The sequence below is a fragment of the Capronia epimyces genome, assembly GCF_000585565.1.
Source record: "Capronia epimyces CBS 606.96 chromosome Unknown aczIQ-supercont1.9, whole genome shotgun sequence".
NCBI classification, from domain to species: domain Eukaryota; kingdom Fungi; phylum Ascomycota; class Eurotiomycetes; order Chaetothyriales; family Herpotrichiellaceae; genus Capronia; species Capronia epimyces.
The window spans coordinates 267,582-285,889 of NW_006912912.1; the positions used below are offsets into that span (position 1 = coordinate 267,582).

The 18,308-nt window shown below is 55.0% G+C and overlaps 6 protein-coding genes across 6 annotated transcripts; 3 read left to right on the forward strand and 3 right to left on the reverse strand.

Annotated features, from left to right (window-relative positions):
• Positions 1-651: 651 nt before the first annotated feature.
• Positions 652-1,518, forward strand: A1O3_09079 (alcohol dehydrogenase (NADP+); the record flags this gene model as incomplete). Its single annotated transcript, XM_007739175.1, has 1 exon — positions 652-1,518. The coding sequence occupies one exon, from the start codon at positions 652-654 to the stop codon at positions 1,516-1,518; it is 867 nt and encodes a 288-aa protein (XP_007737365.1).
• Positions 1,519-2,452: 934 nt separating this feature from the next.
• Positions 2,453-3,506, forward strand: A1O3_09080 (uncharacterized protein; the record flags this gene model as incomplete). The annotated part of the gene is made up of 3 exons (XM_007739176.1): positions 2,453-2,569; positions 2,616-2,884; positions 2,939-3,506. 3 exons carry the CDS (start codon positions 2,453-2,455, stop codon positions 3,504-3,506), a joined length of 954 nt encoding a protein of 317 aa, XP_007737366.1.
• A 1,337-nt stretch (positions 3,507-4,843) lies between these two features.
• Positions 4,844-5,524, reverse strand: A1O3_09081 (uncharacterized protein; the record flags this gene model as incomplete). Its single annotated transcript, XM_007739177.1, has 1 exon — positions 4,844-5,524. One exon carries the CDS (start codon positions 5,522-5,524, stop codon positions 4,844-4,846), a length of 681 nt encoding a protein of 226 aa, XP_007737367.1.
• A 1,536-nt stretch (positions 5,525-7,060) lies between these two features.
• On the reverse strand, positions 7,061-8,721 carry A1O3_09082 (uncharacterized protein; the record flags this gene model as incomplete). The annotated part of the gene is made up of 4 exons (XM_007739178.1): positions 7,061-7,512; positions 7,562-7,840; positions 7,897-8,510; positions 8,573-8,721. 4 exons carry the CDS (start codon positions 8,719-8,721, stop codon positions 7,061-7,063), a joined length of 1,494 nt encoding a protein of 497 aa, XP_007737368.1.
• Positions 8,722-9,575: 854 nt separating this feature from the next.
• Positions 9,576-11,717, reverse strand: A1O3_09083 (uncharacterized protein; the record flags this gene model as incomplete). The annotated part of the gene is made up of 1 exon (XM_007739179.1): positions 9,576-11,717. The coding sequence occupies one exon, from the start codon at positions 11,715-11,717 to the stop codon at positions 9,576-9,578; it is 2,142 nt and encodes a 713-aa protein (XP_007737369.1).
• A 2,740-nt stretch (positions 11,718-14,457) lies between these two features.
• Positions 14,458-18,150, forward strand: A1O3_09084 (chitin synthase 4; the record flags this gene model as incomplete). The annotated part of the gene is made up of 2 exons (XM_007739180.1): positions 14,458-17,983; positions 18,041-18,150. The coding sequence occupies 2 exons, from the start codon at positions 14,458-14,460 to the stop codon at positions 18,148-18,150; spliced, it is 3,636 nt and encodes a 1,211-aa protein (XP_007737370.1).
• Between the last annotated feature and the right edge of the window lie 158 nt (positions 18,151-18,308).

Consider the following 18,308-nt stretch of genomic DNA (forward strand, 5'->3'; position numbering starts at 1 on the left):
GGCGCTCATGCGATATCGCAGACTAGCGATGCGGTCGTTGAAGCGGTGAAGAGGCGGTCTCGACTGGGAGTACAGGTCTGTGCGAGGTGATGGATCTCGCCGGACCGTCTTCGTATTCGGCCTCAACCCGCAGGACAGAGGAGGTTGGCGACGCGAAGAGATTTCAGCCCAGGACGAGACAGCAGCGATGCTAGCAGTAAGAGCGTTGGGAGTGCTTCACCTGGGTAGCTGATGTTCTACTTGTGCTTCCAGCGGCTGGGAGAGCTGATCCGAGAGGCGTCGCCTGTACAGTGGTTGGGCTGAGCTCTGCTTGGACGGCGAAGTCTTTGGCGGGGGAGAAATTGAGGCTAAGGGGCTTAGGCTTACAGTACAGTAGGAGGCTGGCGCAGGCGCAGGCGCAGGCGCAGGTGCGGGTGCGGGCAAATCAGGTAAGGAACCGACAACCGTTGATACCTGATAGCTGACCCATCACGCCACCCCCGAACCTGACGAACTTCAAGAGTACTGTAATAGTAGTACTCTAGGTGCTCGGTGCTCGGTGCTCTGTACACGTCTACATACTAGACCTATCCCACACGACGACTCCCTTACAACTAGAACGCACCGCTCGCTGAGCCGCCCAGCCGCCTCAGCCGGCCCTGTTACCACGCCATGGCTCCGAACAGCTTCTCGGTATCTACTCGTATCCCGCTCTCCAATGGCCTGTCGATCCCGCAAATTCACCTCGGTGTCTATCTCATGAGCGGCCGAGAAGCCAAGTCGGCCGTCAAGTGGGCGCTCGAGGCCGGTTATCGAGGCATTGACAGCGCTCAGATGTACCGGAATGAAAAGGAATGTGGTCAGGCGATTCTGTCCTTCCTGGACGACAAGGCCAGCAACACGACAGGCTTGACCCGGGAAGATATCTTCTTCACCTCGAAATTGGCCTCCAATGCCAGCTACGAGGTTGCTCGCCGGTCCATCAAGCAGTCGGTGCAAACATCCGGCCTGGGCTACATCGACCTCTTTTTGTTGCACAGCCCCTACGGCGGGAAGAGTGCCCGGCTATCCAGCTGGAGGGCAGTCGAAGACGCCATCAAAGATGGCGAGGTCAAAATCGGCGGAGTCAGTAACTTCGGGGTGAAGCATCTGGACGAGCTGATGGCGTCCAAACCCCGTATTGTCCCGGCTGTCAATCAGATTGAAGTCCACCCCTTCAATACCAGAACCAACATCACCGACGCGTGTAGTCGATATGGCATTCTGGTTGAAGCATACGCACCACTTGCCAGGGCGCTTCGCATGAACCATCCGGCCATTGTCTCCCTCTCGAAAAAATACAACTGTACACCCGCCCAGTTACTGATCAGGTGGAGTCTCCAGCATGGATACATCCCCCTACCCAAGAGTGTATCCAAGGAGAGAATTCAGTCGAATGCAAACATCAACCACTTCGAGATCTCTGGTGAGGACCTAAAGGTACTGGATGGCCTGGACGAGTACTTGGTGACCGACTGGGACCCGGTGGACACAGACTAGATGTGGCCTACCTCGTTTTATAGGACCCCAAGCTGCTGAGTCAATCTTCCAATCTCAGGTCGCCTCAGACGTGACGAACAATTGACTCTGTATTGTTGCTGTATTGTTGGCGGCAGAACGTTGCAGAATCGCAGCTCAGAGGCTACAGAGGTAGACGTCGAATATGGTTGAGATGGAGCAAATGCGAAAAGATCAATCCCGAGTAGAGTCTTTGTTTCAGAAACCAGCCACCCAAGGCAATGCGATGGAACTTGCTAAACAGTAACATAAATCCACCCACGGGAATATGAGTATGACCACAAACATGAGGTACGTACATATACTGTACGGACTACGGATACCTATATGTTTGTACGGATACATACTTCCGCACCATAGCCCCAGGAAAACGGGCTAAGGGCTCCTTAGGCTAAGGTAAGGCCTTAGGCCCTGCAAAAGGCTGAGTCTAAGGGTTCGCCGATCGCTTCGAGCCATTTCCTACCTCGCTGTCCATGTCGCAAACACATCACGACTCCTCCTGGCTCGTCCAGACGGTCTTCCTGAGGACCTGATGTCCTTTCGCTTCTGCCACGATTCCATCCGCCTCCAGATGTAGGAGGGGGTCTCAATGATCACTCGCTAGCTTCACCACCGCATCTGCTTATCCTGGGCCTGACCCTGGCCTCCTCCCGACGAAACAGACCTCTGCCCTCTTTTCAGGCATTGTTGGCAATATACCCCTGCGATTTGTATATTGCTAGTCGGCGAGAGACGGCCACGTGGGACTCTGCTGGAGGCGGATGTACGGTTACAAGCCTGGTGGCTGCCACTGGAAGAACGTTGCCTCAACTTGCGAAAGACCTTCCATGCACACCATACTTCTGGAGTGACGCTCCCTGGGATACTTGGACCTACTCGATAAGTCGACTCCTCCCAACGCCGTTCAAATATCGGCATGGACTTCTCCTACTTCACGTCCGCCCCTCAGCCATACCAGTTCTTTGGATTGTCTCCATCTCCCTCCACAGCCCAGGATAACCAGCTGGCCGAGTTCCCGCTGGACCCATCGATGGTGAGTTCATGTTGGAGTCTCCAGCGCCGTTCTAACAACATTCCAGGGTCAGTACGACGCTGCCTTTGCCGCAGTTCAGCCGCGCTTCCATTATGACCCCTCTACATTCCTCGCGCAGCCGCATCCTACGTCCGCGCAGGAGCAGCCAAGCTTCTTTCGCGACTCGGTGACAACTGTACCTGAGATGGATATGAATAACCTCACCGCGCTGGATTTGGCCCCCGACGATCCGGCGCTAGGCAGGAGCAGCAGTGAAGAGAAAGACTCCACGACGACGACGCAACAAAGCAAAAGGAAGGAGCAAAATCGAGCAGCGTAGGTCGTACCTCACCCATGTGAAGAGCCAGACTCGCTGACGGTGGACTCTAGCCAGCGAGCGTTTCGAGAAAGAAAGGAGAGGCACCTCAAAGAGCTCGAAGCCAAGCTCAACCGCCTTCAGCACCAGTCTGTCGCCTTGAACGGTGAGAATGAACGGCTACGCCGCGAACTGGCGAGAATGGCGACCGAAAATGAGATCTTACGTGCGACGTCTGGCCCGGCCTCCAACGGTCCGACGCCGTTCTTGGAGCAGCCCGACGAATTGGTCGGGCCGCTGGGGTTTGTGCCCACCGACCGTCTTCATTCTAAGGATCATTCGCCTGCCGATAGCACCGGTTCTACGTTTGAGCCTGGTTCAAAGTATGCCCAGTTCGGCACGCCGCGAGCCATTCCCGTCGATCGCGAAACCGGCGATCAGCTGCTGGGTGCTGGAGCCACCTGGGACTATATTCAGGCGCATGAACTGTTCCGGAATGGGTTGGTCGACGTGGGCGACGTCTGTGAGCGCCTGAAGAAGATGGCGCGATGCGATGGACAAGGGCCCATCTTCTTGGAGAGTGATATCCGAAAAGCAATCGCCGAGAGTGCCGTCGCCGGCGGGCGAGATGAGCTGATCTGATCTAGGGTGGCGCTTTGCACGGAGGTGTATTAGTGTTTATGTCAAACTTGGAAAGCTGGTCACCTTTTCTCCAACCAAAGCCCCCTTTCGAGGCCGGCCCACGCGTTTCACAGTGAATACGCTGACGCCCAAATTCGTCTGGCTCCTCCACTGTCTAGAGAAGAGCTTCGCGTCCCTGTAAAGGTTTTGGAGATGCAGCATTGTCATCGTACATCGCACGAAGAATTCCCTTCCTGCTCAACTTTGAGAAGCAGCAAGAAGATCGTCAGAAGAAACAGCAGCAGCAACAGAAGCGTGCAGGGGAGGTGGCCACATCCCCAGCAACCAAGAGTGCGAGTTCTGGAACCATGACGATCACTTCCGAGAGCCGTGCGGTCACTGCTATCGACGATGAGACTGGAAATGAGGACGACGTGGACAGCGTGTTGGAAGACGCATTAATACCGAATTGGTACTCCTACAACCCGCTTTGTGGTCTTAGTGAGATTCGTGGGAAGAAGTCAGATCAGCGCCGAGGATGTCACCAAGGACTACCATCAAGTTGACCCGGGCACTGCCTCTTCACCAAAGACTAGCGATCAGGCTGAAATCACATGTCGACAGGAGGATACCTATCGACGTGGTATTCTGCCAGTCCCGATCGCCCGTTCGCGATATATATATAATGTCCGGTCTGCACTCTTTGCAGCCACTTCCTCGACGACCATTATTGCCTGTCAGATCCAGAACACATCAGGGGATGGGACGAGATCACGAAGATATGTTTCCCCGCCCCTCCGCGGATGCTGGCCGGTCTCTGTACGGCATGCTATAAGCAAGGCGCTTGGAGAGCAGATGACGAGTAAATGCCATTGTGTGGACATGAACCGCTCCGAGCAGTCTCTACAACAGTTGCGTGAAGGACAAGGAATGTGAAATCCGAGTTTGAATGGCAAAAGAAAGGCGAGGAAATATGTGTGCCCTCCGTTGGGGTGTATACAGTATATAGTACTGGATGAATGCATACCTGACGATAGCTAGGAGTGCGAGGGAAATTATTTTTTGAGTAATGTACGGAGGATATACGGCTGTGCTTTTGTCGTGGTATCTCAATCATTGATCTTCAATCTCATCACAGTCCAACCTGAAGTCCACGTCCAATGCCATGCTGTCGGCTTCTGCCGCTCTGTCTGGTGGACTGGTGGTCGTGGGTGTCCATAACTCATTCTTCATTCTCATCAAGGTTGTATGTTTTCTGCAGCTTTCATTCTGTATGTCCTGCTTGCGTCCAGTCCACATCAATTCGGACAGACAAACAGCGAAGCCGGGGATTATGACCCGTGCCGCAGCCTCTTGTTTCATTGGAGACACGTCCATCGCGACCTGGGGCTTTCATGCCCTTCCTTCCTCTCCTGCTGTTCCCGCTCATCAACGGCGACGGCGACGGCGACGGTCTTCGGCTCTGCAACTGCGTCTCTCGCCACCGGGTCTTGTTTCTCTTCTGCTTCCGTCTCGTCATCCTCAGACTCGGCTCCGTTCTCGCCGCACACGTTCATTCGGAACCGCCTCACACTGTTGCCGTCACAGTAGCCAGTGAAGAAGCCTTTCCTGGCAGTTTTGCACACACACCGTGGCACCAGTCGACGAAGGAAGCCGCGTACGCCGCTGTGTGCGCGGTCGATCTTCGCGTATTCTTTACGCCGGGTCGCATTCGAGGTCCACGAGATGACGGTTTCAAGTTGAGGGCGCGGTCGGGGATGGCCATGATGATGATGATGCACGGTGTATTTGCTGGTGTCGCTTTTCTTGCACTCTAAGTTGCTGGATGCACGCGTGCATGTGTCTTGGGACATGGACGTTCGCGGACTGATATCCAGTGTTGTCGCCGACTGAAACCCGCTCGGGATGGCGTAAGAGGAAGACGACGGAGCGGAGTATGTGGGTGGATATGCAGGTTCACTGGGACGACGCTGAGCTTGCGCCAGTCGAAGTTTGGCGTCGATGGTTTCACAGAGTTGCTGCACCGTGTGCTGAGCCATGCTATCTGAACACATGCTACTGGACGGTGGCACCGCATCGACCGATGTGTGGCGTGTGGCTGACCGTAAACTCGTGGTGCCTGGCCGAAGAGGCACTTCTCGACCAGAGACCAGCACTCCATCGAGCGACGAAAAGAGCTGGCAGCTCTGACGATGTAGCGTCACCGAATCCGTTCGGGATCGATTCTTCCTCGCAAAGCTGCTGGTCCTCCTCGACACAGAGACCGAACTTTGTCTTGATCGGGTAGAGGATGGTCTAGAGTTGATCTTGCCCTGTTGCTTGGTGTCCTCGGTGCCAACTTTGGGTCTCGATTCGTCCATTCTCGCTCGACATTGTCTTCTGTGTCTTGTGGACACGGGTGGAGTTGCCTGTGCGTTCCAGCATTTGGAAGATTGTCTCGTAACGCTCGAAATGGCAGAATGGAATGACTCGGCGTCGGAGTCTTCAGTTGGAACGTCCCTGGGGATGGAAGTCATGCCGTTTTCACTGATGTCTGGTCCCGCAGACAGCTTCGTTCGGATTCCAGGACTGCGAAACTTTGTCACAACCAACCAGGAGCCATTACAAGTCAAGCATTGAGCAGAAACAGGAAACTTGGGAAGGGCTCCCGAGCTTCATCACTCCCGATCTATATTAGATCCTGGAAGGGATCAGTCAACGTCCGATTGTCAAGCGGTTTGAAACACAATTCCGAGGGAAAGAAAGAGATGGGACGAAGCCCTAACCCGAAAGTGGGAAGACGGTCAAAATATCATGCTAAAGGGCGTCAACAATATTGTTCTAGGAAGGTTGGGGTCATGGGGTGGGCGTCTGCAGTCCTAGATTGGATGAGAGCAGGCTGTCGATGCAGCAGGAGGCGCTAGACAAAGGACCATGAAATCGCATAAGAGCGGTAACCCGGCACCAACGTCCGATATTGCCCAGTCATTGCAAGCACATGCGATCGAGGCTGTGCTGGCACAGACGGAGGGTCGAGTCTTGAGACATCGACGGCGGTGAAACCAAAGAAGGAGCGGAGGATGTTGGTACGCGAGTGACTCGATTCGTGGTGGCGTGGCAGCCAAGTGGTGCGGGCGCCGGGCGATAGCAGTTGGGCTCGTACACCGCCCAGGAGCGCCAATCAGCTTGTTGTAGGATGGCAATGAAGCGAGGACCCTAAAAGACCTAGCAGTTGGCCGTTGTTCAGATGACCAGATGCAGCCTGGCCGCATTCTGGCCAGATCCGCAAAGCACGCCATTGTGGTATGTTCCGTAACCACGATGCTCAACTCCCAGAAGACGCTGTCGTCCAGTGTCCACTGCCACTGATGACCTCGACTCGAAGGGGTCGGCGTGGAAACTCTTCTTGCCTATGGAGTGGTGAGAGCATTGAGAATATTGTCAGGCTGTTCCCCTGTGTGTATCCGTACACACAGCCAGCCGCCATTTGCTGAGGGAGCACAGTCGAAGCGAACGGGCCGGCTGCGGAAGCATCTGTGCCGGTCACCTGCCGGCATTGACCTGGTGATCCCAGTCACCTGTCGGCTTGGTCTCCTCTACGCAATTTGCACCTTGTCGAGATTGAGGGTGCCACGATGAAGCTTCCACGCCCACAAGATTACAAACAGCAACACGTCGAAAAAGCTGAAGACTAGGCTGCCTCCAAATACGAAAGAGTGATAGGTCCAGGCGTCCTTCGCATTCAAATGTCCGACCTGACATACGATGGCCCAAGGTAGGACGTAGCAGATGTTTGAAACGAGTGACTGGTATAGATACCATCGAGGGACAGTGGCCAACAAAATGGTGGCCAGCTGGGTTGACAGCGCATAGAAGATATAGCACCAGTCGATGGTTTGCCACATGTGTGCCGTAATGCTGCCCACCGTGTCCGAACCGGAGATATATCGTGCGAACGGCCGGCACCCAAATAACGACAGGAAGATGCAAAGAGGGACTTCAATCAGCAGAGCGACGGCTGCCGACGGCAGTGCAGGAGTTGCAATACCTAGGACCAAGAGGTCAGGTCAATCTTACGATCGGACTATCAAACGTACCTCGCATCTGATTTCTGCTGGCTTTGGCTTTTCGAAGCTCGCCACCAACCTCGTTTCGCCATCGACCCCATGCATGACCGGTAAAGGTCAGGGCCGTTGCCTCGAGTGTCTGGACCGGAACCATGACCAGTCCCCATCGGATGGTGTTGAACACGCCCCAGGCCGTGGCATAATTGGCCCCCATGGATACGATGTTGGCTACTAACCAGAGATATAGCGCATTGCGGACAGCGGATTCGACAATTGGAGGGATGCCAGGTCTCAGGAAGACCAGGAGAGCTTTGACGCTGGGATGTGGCACGTCTTCAAGGCCATGGGCCCGCCGTAGCTTGAACGCGATGAAGAGGAAAAGGGCGAGCCCGATAAGGCGGCGGCGAAATCGCAGCCCAGTCGAATCCCGGCTTGAGTGTTGACTGAGGGGGTGAAGTTGCCGATGTGGAAACGTGAGATGAGCAGCAAATCGAGGAGGATGTTGACGATGAATCGGACGATACTGATGGTGAATGGCACATCCGGGAGGTCCAGGGCTCGTGTAGCATTTGTGACCGCAGCTTCAATGGCACCGCTGAACACCGAAAACGAGCTGATGCGAACGTAGGTCAAACTTGCTTGACGCACCTCGACGGGGACAAAGCTGGCGGCGAACTCTTTGGCGGCCCCAAGGATGATCAAGCTGACCCCCAAGCCAAGCAGACTCTGAAACAGAATCAACGTCTGTGCAAGTCCTATCCGAGACGACAGTGACCGAGACGATTTGTCGCCAATGATGACCCAAGCCGCTCGGGGCAGCCCTTCATTGATCACCTCCGCCACCACCCCGATATAGGTGTAGGAGTCGACGGTGACCACCATTGTAGAGTCGATGTTAGCCACCCACAGTTTGGATAGCGTGCCATAGAGGGCCGGGAGAACGAACGCGAGGAAGTTGAACAGGATGGCACCGCAGAACCTGTATCAAGTCAGGATGCTTTCTTTCAGCCTGGCCGTCCCGTGCACGGCTGAGTGACTGACCTGTCCCGTCTCCAGATGTGACCCCGAGCAGACTGCCCCTCAGTGTTCTCGGTATTCTCGACGTTGAGGGCCGGTTCAGTGGTCTCGACGATATCTTTGGAAGACAACATCGTGTATTTGTAGGAGGTGCGTAAGAGCCTGCGCAGCATCTTGAGGAGAGCCATCTGTGATCAACCACCACAAGCACATGCATAACAACGCCAATATTCGACGCTCTCAGGCCAAGGCGGGGGGTGCATTCGTAGGTTACACGACATCCGTAATGGATAGGATTCGTGGCATCGTGGCCTCAAGCGAGGGCGTCTAGGACCTGAGAGGCCAACCAAGGGCTTAGGAGGCTTAGGGGCTTGTTCTCCTTCCCAAGCGCAACGCTGGCCGCAAGGGGTCCCCGGCTTCAAGGGTCGCTCTGCTCGAAGCGACGCACTCGTGGACTGAGATGCAGCGTCCGAAAAAGGGAAGAAGACGAGCCGTGGGGAGAGACGGTGCGAAGGAGCAGACAGCCTGCGATACCCTGGACACTCTCCTTGCCGGGTTACGTTACGCGGTAGAATCAATGTGCAGATGAAGAAGTTACGGGAGAGATGTAGTATGTCTCTGGATTGGCCTCGGACCACTTTCTAGCCTCTTCTTTGGAGATGTGAAATCTCATGTCCGCCGCCGGATTTTGTATCGTGCCGTGCTTCCGCTATGCAGTTGCTGTCAATTCATACCGCCTGCGCCTCGAGCCATGCTGCGCCGCACATCCCGGCATCCAAAGGACAAGTTGGTCCGCATCAGGCGTGCCAGACCGGCCCAGTTCGCGGTGTCATGCTATGCTATCTCCTTCCAGCCTCACGCAGCAATGCAAATGTCTTTCACCTTGCAAGTGAACCCTGGAACCTGGAACCTGGAACCTCGAATCCCGAATTATTATGATCGCAGTTGACCCCCGCCCTAGTAGCTAATGGTTATTCCAAGCAGTCCACGCGCCGTCGCATGCTCACACAGAAAGATCTGGGATCCGTCAGAAGATGCCAAATTTCTTCTTCTTTTCGCCTTCTGGATGTCTCAAAGTCAGTGATGTCGTGTCGCCGGCGGTCATGGAGGAAGGTTGCTCACCCTGAGGCCCTTTGTTCCCCGAACTTTTGCTGGTGGTGAGTGTTCCTGTCTTTGCGGATGCCGCCGTGACAGGATCGGCGCCCGCACCTGCAGCGCGAATGGCAGTGATGCGGTGTTTGGCTCTTTCTTCACCTTGCTCAGCGGCTCGAACGTACCAGACGTTGGCCTCAAGCGGGTCACGACGGCACCCAATGCCCATTTCCGTGAAATACCCAACAGTATATTGTGCCTTTGCCGCTCCCTCCTCTGCAGCCTTTTTGGCCCATTCGTAGGCTTCGCTCTCGTCCTTATCCAACACGCCCGGGACACCCACCATGTACCAGGCACACAAGGCCAGTTGTGACAGCGCATGTCCACGTTCTGCAGCTCCTGTGTAGAAGTGGATGCTCAACGCCGGATCCTTGGGACAGTTTAATTCGCCAAACTCGTAGGCTCGGCCCATCCTGTAGTTGGCTTCGACGTGTCCCAGATCAGCAGCTTTGGTGTACAGCTGCGCGGCGTACGCTTCATCTTTGAACACGTCTGGACCATAGCCTGTCTCGTGGAGACAGCCCAGATCGTAGGGGGCTTGGTTGTACTGAAAATCGGCTGACTCTGCCGCCCGCTTCAGCCATCTCACGCCCTCGCGATATCGCTTCGTCAGTCCCATGTCGCCCGTGAGACAAGCCCGGCCCAGTCGAAGCATGGCACCAGGATGATTTTTGCTGGCCGCGTGTTGGTAGAATTGCACAGCTTTCGCTGCATCTACCCGGCAACCCCAGCCAAACTCGTAACACAAGGCCGTACGGTACCCCGCCTCGGCGTGACCATGTTTGGATGCGGCCAGGAAAAGGGGGAATGCTCGATCCCAATCTTCTTTACCTTTACTGAACAAACCAGACGCATACCCGTCTGCCAGATAGTATTGGGCAAAGGGGTATGAACGATCAGCTAGCTTCTGCAATATGTGCTTGGCCTCTTTCAAAAGATCGTCTCGAACGGACGTGTGTGACTTCCCAGATGCCGCCGAGGCGGCGTCCCCGTCTCCCTCCAGCCCTTCCTCCTGCGCGGCGCTGATCATGAAGACCGCAAATTCATACTGCACAGCCGGGTCGTTCGTCTTCTTGACATTGGCTCGATACATGTCCAGGGTTTTGCGCGTCGATAACAAGGACGCATTGTTGCCGACTACGGTGCGAAGGCCCGAGTTCACCAGATTCTCTGCCCCACTCGGAGCCGGTTGAGGATAGGGAATGTTCAAGAGATCGACATATGACAACGGTCGGGTGTCAGGCGATCTGGATCCCCGGGAGACTGGCCGGGCAGGGGACAGACTGGGGGAGTAAGTTCGTCCGCGGAATTCAGAGGTGCTGGAAAATCCAGAGTCGGGTCGTCGCAGGTTTTGACCATAGACGCTATTTCGCGAACTATCCGCCGCCCCGGAACCGTCGGTAGCAATCGTCAGCCTAGAAGCTCGCCTGTCCAGTGCCCTCACGTCGGGGTCTTCGAGCGACTGGTGGTGGTACCGCAGTGGTTCGAAGCTCTCTGAAGACGTATTCGCCACGGCATCCACGGCAGAGGTGGATACATGGCGCATGGATTTCTGTTGGAAGGGCGTCAGTTCGAGCCCCTCTCGAGGAGTGAGGTTTTCTGAAGCGACCCTTCTATGTTCGACGAGGGTCTGTCCGTCTCCCGGTTGCCGTCGACGCATGGCCTGGGGGTCGGGGGACAATCTGGAAGGGTCTTGTTGCCGAGAAGGCTGAGGCGTCAAAGTTCGATTCGGCGCAACAGGGTCAGACGTCCTCGACATGGCTGTCTCGGGTGGACTGATCTGAACTCCTGCCTTTCCATACGCCTCCTCTCCAGGTCCGCTGTCCGCCGGAGACATGGAAATGGAAGGGTTGCTCACATGGCTTGACTGCGGGGGTTTCTGCCGATAGGCGGGCGGTTGTGCATTTCCTTTCTCTTCCATGGGCTCAATTATGTGCGGGCTGTCTGTCCGAAGAGGGGGGGAGTAGATGGGCGGAGGAGGAGTCGGTTGGAGATGAGGACTGGCAACTTCAGCCATCTCGAAACAGTCGGGACAGAGGCGAGGTGCTCTAGACTGCAGACATTTGAGGCTCGAGTGAAGTGTCGCTAGAGCAAAGTTGAAGTTGAGGTAGCGGTGCGTGGGGAAACGTCCAGATGGCTCGGCGGAATGGTTGGATTGCAGACAGGATCGAATTTGATACTGGAATGTATCTAGCCGTCCGCGGCAAAGTCAAGCGGTGGTTTTGGAGGCCCCAGATATGGGGTTTCCGAAAAGAATGCTGTGGCGTCCCGGCGTTGACTTCGTTGGACAGAAAACGACTGTACGTACGTACAAATAGTCCTTGATCTTAAAGGCCTTGAAGAACGAGTGGTAGTCGCTGGAACGAGAAACAGATGGCTCCAACGATGCTAGTCAGCAGGATTGACAGGACGGCACCAGGCAGCACCGGTCAATCCGCACGTTTGGAAGGATTGCAAAATCAGTGGAAGCAGCGGTTGGTAAAGTCGTAGCGGTGGTGGGTGGAATGGGATGAGATGGAATGGGTAAAGGGAGCAGAGGAAGGCGACAGACACTACGGCCAGACAGGGTTGGTCCCCACACTTGATGGCTGACGTCCTCCTTTTTGCACACTGCGCTGCGCCGCGCTGCAAGTGATGTTTCTTTGAGAGAATGCGGCTAAAATAGACGCTGTGCTCTTCTTTGACTTTTCGTTAGACAAAGAAGTGCCTTTGACAACCCAACGTCAGGCTTTGTTGTGTGTGGAACGGAGCAATAGGGGTGCGGCGGATGGTCAAGTGACAGGCCTGAGGTGGTGTCACTGCACGTAAGGTAGTTACGAGTAACATACCTCACCATAGGCGCAGCCGCGTGGATCGAGTGCACAAAATCTATAACCGACTACATATACTCTGGACACAGGACTTAACTCCAAGGGGTACTAGTAACTGTATCCCGTATATACGTACTCTGGCACCGGGCAAGGCTGGATGCGCGTCCAAGGAGCCCTGGATCATCCAAGCCGGTCGTAGGAGGCTTAGGGGCTTAGGGGCCACGGGTCCCGCCGAGACCTGTTGGCCCGGGCACCCATTGGCGCTGGGACTAGCACCAGAAGAGCACCTCAGGCACCAACAAGCCCAATTTTTGAGCATCTTTTCGTACTTTAGGAGCCGGAGGGCGGAGGGCTTCGGCAGCCAAAGCCAGAAGCAGGCAGCATGTTTCACCCGCCCACACACGCTGCAGATGCTGATGGAAGAACACTGCTCATTGCCCGAGAGGATATTAGGACATTATTAGGATATTAAGATGTTGGAGTGGCCCTTCTCCAATGCAGGTTGTCATGCTGGGAAGGATCCCGACACACACGTCAGCCTCATGACCGCGACTACCTGAAGCACCCGTTACTGTGGTGGTTGTTACTAGGTTAGCTACCTACAGGTAGGTACGTACCTACCTACCTGGTAGTAATTATTACGTATTCAACACCGGTTGACCACACTCCGCCGACTTCTGGGCTGCTATGTGAGACCAGAGGTCGAACCTGCCGGGTAGGAACTTCTCTGAGATGCACCGCGCAGTTCAACGGGGATCCTGCGTTCGGTGCTGTGAGGAACCTGTTGTCAGTGCGCCACACTCTACGCTCTACCAGCAGATCCGACCGCTTCCAGTCCAGAGCAATGACCAGCATGTTGATAGTTCCGGGAGGGAAGCTTCGAGACGAGCAGCCGGGAGTGCGGGTGCTTCCTAAATTTATTATTATTATTATTATTGACTGGCGAGCCTAGGCCTGCTACATATACCTATTACCTATTATGTACGTCCAGTATCCGTACATAATTAGTAGATACTGGCAGGGCAACCATTTCGCCCGGAGATAAGATTTCTCGCTCCCGGTGACAGTTAAAAGCATCAACCGTGGAAAGAGTGTGAAGGGACATACTGTATCCGTATAGAGTACAGAAACAGGCCAGCAACATACCTACCTACCTAGTACCTGGCCGAGCTACCGTACTGGAGTGTCTCGTAGTTAGAATCGGCACCAGGAGTACTCTGTACTCTGTCCTCTGTAGATGTACTCCGTATGATACGGAGTAACATCTAAACACATAGAGTTCATGCTCCATCTTTTTCCAGAGTCTTGCGCAGGTGGCACTGTGGCTCAGCCAGTGCCGGTCTCAGTTCTCCTGACCGATCTTCTCCGCCCACCACTGTGGTTGGTCGCCCGATCCCGCCAGCAACCAACAAACGAGAACCACTGCAACTGCAACTGCAACTGCAACTGCATCGAATCCTGGCGACGCAGCATCTTGCCTCCCTGCCTTCTCTATGTCATTTTTGCCCTGACGCTCAATCATCACTCTCTGTTTTGTATCTTGAGTATATCCCACGGGCTGTCTAGGATACTCTCGTCGTTCATTCGTCTCCGGCAGACTCGGGGCGCCGTGCTGCCTTGGGAAATAAACAAACCTCGACCTTCGTTTCAGTCGTCCAAACAACCCAACAGGTTCCTGTCCGATCCTTCATATTCTCTACTCGTGAGCGGTCGACACACCGAGTCCTCGGCTTCGTCTTCAAACTGTCTTGCAACTTCGAGGCAAGTCGGACTCTCGACCTTCAAGGCGGCGCAGGCGCTGGCCTTCAGATCCACTCGCCAGGCACAACCGTTGAAAGATTTTATGTTGGAGGATTGTCATATCTAGCCAAGTGTATGTGCTGTGGTGACAATGCCATTGTTGATGGCAGATCTTGCCCCCACTAACATTCCTTCTCCTGTAGCATCATGGCCGAACCGCGTAGGCCCCGGCCTACCACTTCGCCGACGCGGGACAAGTCACATTCACCATACAGGAACTCACCCTCTCGGCGGCTGAGGGACATTGAGACCGGTTACAACCCCATCCGCGGCGCCGATCCTTATCCTCCCTCCCCCGGGTCCAAGACTGCAGACTGGGAACCCATCATGTCTAATCCTATGACCCAGAGCGAACTCGGTCGCAAAAAATCCCTCATCCGCCCCGAACGCAATCGAATTGATCGCGACCACCCCAATTACTACTACCGCAAACATGCCCAGAATATGGAGGTCTTGCCTTCCACCACCGGTAATGACCCCGTGGTGGAGGAACTGGCTGAGGCGCGCACCGTGAGCTCCGAAAGCGCGCATCTGGATACTGTCGTTGACCATGAAACTGGCAGCCATCCGCTCAAGGCTCGTAGGCCTGGGAAGTTGGAGCCGGTGGGCAAGAAGCGACATCCACGGAAACTGGTGAGAAAGGACACACGAAATCTGACCGAAGAAGAAAAGAAGCGACAGAAAGAACTGGAGCAGATGAAGCCCCCGAGTGTATGGAACATCTACTGTGCCATCATCACATTTTGGGCTCCGGACTGCATTCTCCAATGCTTCGGCATGCCTGCAAGGGCTCAAAGAAGGGCGTGGAGAGAAAAGGTCGGACTGATCAGCATCATCCTCCTCATTGCCGCCTTTGTCGGCTTCTTGACTTTTGGCTTTACCCAAGCAGTGTGCCCCGCCCCCGGCCTCCGGCTCAAGATCAATCACGTCGATCGGGGATACATGATATTCCACGGAGGCGCGTATAACCTCGATGGTTCAATGCATCCAGCAGCCTTGGGTGTCCCGCTAGACAGTAACGTTCTCTACGACCTCCCCCACAAGTACGGCGGCCAAGACGGAAGCTTCATGTTTCAAAAGGTCAATGGCGCTTGCAAGGACCTCATCACACTGGCCGAAGGATCTGACGTCCCTACCAACGCCGACGGCGACCTCGCGTGGTATTTTCCTTGCACGGCATTCAATCAGGACGGCTCCTCGCCCGTCAACCTGACCACTCCGTACTACCTGGGCTATGCCTGCCACACCACGGCCAAGTCGCGGAACACTTTCTACAACCTCAGAAGGGCTGGGGACGTGTATTTCACCTGGGATGACGTGAAGAACAAAAGCCGCAATCTCGTCGTGTACTCGGGCTCGGTGGTCGACCTGGACCTTCTAAAGTGGTTCAACAAAAGCCAAGTTGCGTGGCCTCAGCAGTTTGATGAATTGCGAGAAAACGAGCAAATCCATGGCATGGACATCACTCACGTCTTGCAGTCGTCTGCGGATCGAAAAGTCGGCCAATGTCTGACGCAGATCGCCAAGGTCGGCTCCATTGATACGGAGAGCGTTGGGTGCATCGCCTCCAAGGTGGTCCTGTACGTCTCCTTGGTCTTCATCCTCGCCATTGTGTTGGCGAAATTTTTCCTCGCGCTGGCATTCCAGTGGTTTCTGGCTCGGAAGTTCGCCGCAGCCAAAACCTCGCAGACCTCTGATCCAAAGAAGAGAGCGAAACAAATCGAAGACTGGACCGATGACATCTACAAGCCTGCTCCAAAAATCACCGACCCTGCCACCACCGTTGCTGGATCCGATGGACGAACCAGCAAGCGCGGCAGCATGCTATTTCCCCAAACGTCTCGGTTCACCAGTCCCTACGCCGTCGACCGAAGGAGTAGTCGACCTCCCCCGACGACGATGACGACGAGCCAATCGTCGAACGCGAAACTGATCCAGTCCGGGGCCAGCAACCTGTACAAGTCCGGCTACAACAGCAGTCAGAATACATTGGATTTGCCTTCTAGGATGAGCGTCGGCGCTAGCAGGTCCAGCCTCCTCCTGTCCGGACACGAAACCCGGTATTCTGCAGTCATGGACAATCTCGATCCCAATGGCCCCGTGGGATTTATCCACGAGAATGTCGTCCCGCAGCCTCCTCCAGAATGGCAGCCTTTTGGGTATCCCCTCGCCCACGTCATCTGCCTGGTCACTGCGTATTCCGAAGGTGAAGACGGAATCCGCACCACGCTAGACTCGATCGCGACGACCGACTATCCCAACAGCCACAAGGCGATCCTCGTGGTTTGTGACGGGATGATCAAGGGCAAAGGTGAAACGCAATCCACCCCTGACATCGTGCTCGGCATGATGGGAGATTTTGTCATCCTGCCCGAAGACGTCGAAGCTTTTTCGTACGTGGCCGTGTCGAGCGGCGCCAAGCGGCACAACATGGCCAAGGTGTATGCCGGCTTCTACGACTATGGCCCGAAGTCGAGGATCGACCCGACCAAGCAACAGCGAGTGCCGATGATGCTGGTGGTCAAGTGCGGGACGCCCGACGAAGCCATCAACAGCAAGCCTGGCAATCGAGGCAAACGAGACAGTCAGATCATTCTCATGTCCTTTTTGCAAAAGGTCATGTTCGACGAAAGAATGACGGAACTGGAATACGAAATGTTTAATGGACTGTGGAAGGTGACCGGCATGTCCCCCGACTTCTACGAGATGGTCCTCATGGTGGACGCCGACACCAAGGTTTTCCCGGACAGTTTGACTCACATGGTTTCCGCCATGGTCCAAGATCCAGAGGTCATGGGTCTGTGTGGCGAAACCAAGATCGCCAACAAAAATGCCTCTTGGGTGTCCCGAATCCAGGTGTTTGAATATTTCATCTCGCACCATCTGTCCAAGTCCTTCGAATCGGTCTTTGGCGGAGTCACCTGTCTTCCTGGATGCTTCTGCATGTACCGGATCAAGTCACCTAAAGGTGGTCAGAACTACTGGGTACCCATCTTGGCCAATCCCGACATTGTTGAGCACTACTCGGAGAACGTGGTTGACACGCTGCACAAGAAAAATCTGCTGCTTCTGGGCGAGGACAGATATCTGTCGACCCTCATGCTCAAGACGTTCCCGAAGCGCAAGCAAGTGTTTGTGCCTCAGGCCGTGTGCAAGACCACGGTTCCCGACGAGTTCAAAGTTTTGCTGTCGCAACGTCGAAGGTGGATCAACAGCACTGTCCACAACCTGATGGAGCTTGTGCTGGTGCGCGACCTTTGCGGGACATTCTGCTTCAGCATGCAATTTGTGGTCTTTATCGAACTCATCGGCACCCTGGTTCTGCCCGCCGCCATCGCCTTCACCTGCTACTTGATCATCATTTCCATTGTCAAGAAGCCTGTTCCCGTCATCCCGCTCGTGCTGCTGGCCCTGATTCTTGGCCTCCCGGCAGTCCTGATCGTCTTGACTGCTCACCGTTGGTCATACATTCTCTGGATGGTGATCTACCTGGGTTCCCTCCCGATTTGGAACTTTGTCCTGCCGACATATGCGTTCTGGAAGTTTGATGATTTCAGTTGGGGTGACACACGAAAGTTGGCCGGAGAGAAGACCAAGAAGGCCGGTCTCGAATACGAGGGCGAGTTTGATAGCAGCAAGATCACCATGAAACGGTGGGGCGATTTTGAACGGGGTGAGTATTGTCGTCCTCGGCCTGACATGCGAGCATCTCCTGACTAACGGCTGGTAGAACGACGAGCGCAGGCGAATGGGAACGGGAGTGTGTGGCGCCAACAGTCCACCCGTCCACCGAGCGGTTATGCTTCGTCCCACGGCTTTGAACCCTACCGCGACGAATGAGCTTGACGCCTAATGATACAACCAGAACTAGACGACGCTGTTGCTGTTCCTTTCACATGCGGCGGTACGTAAGATGGTATGACCACATGATGAGACCAGGATGGGGTTGAAAAAGCTTGCATTTCACAAACACATCTGGCGGCGGTGTAAACCTAGTT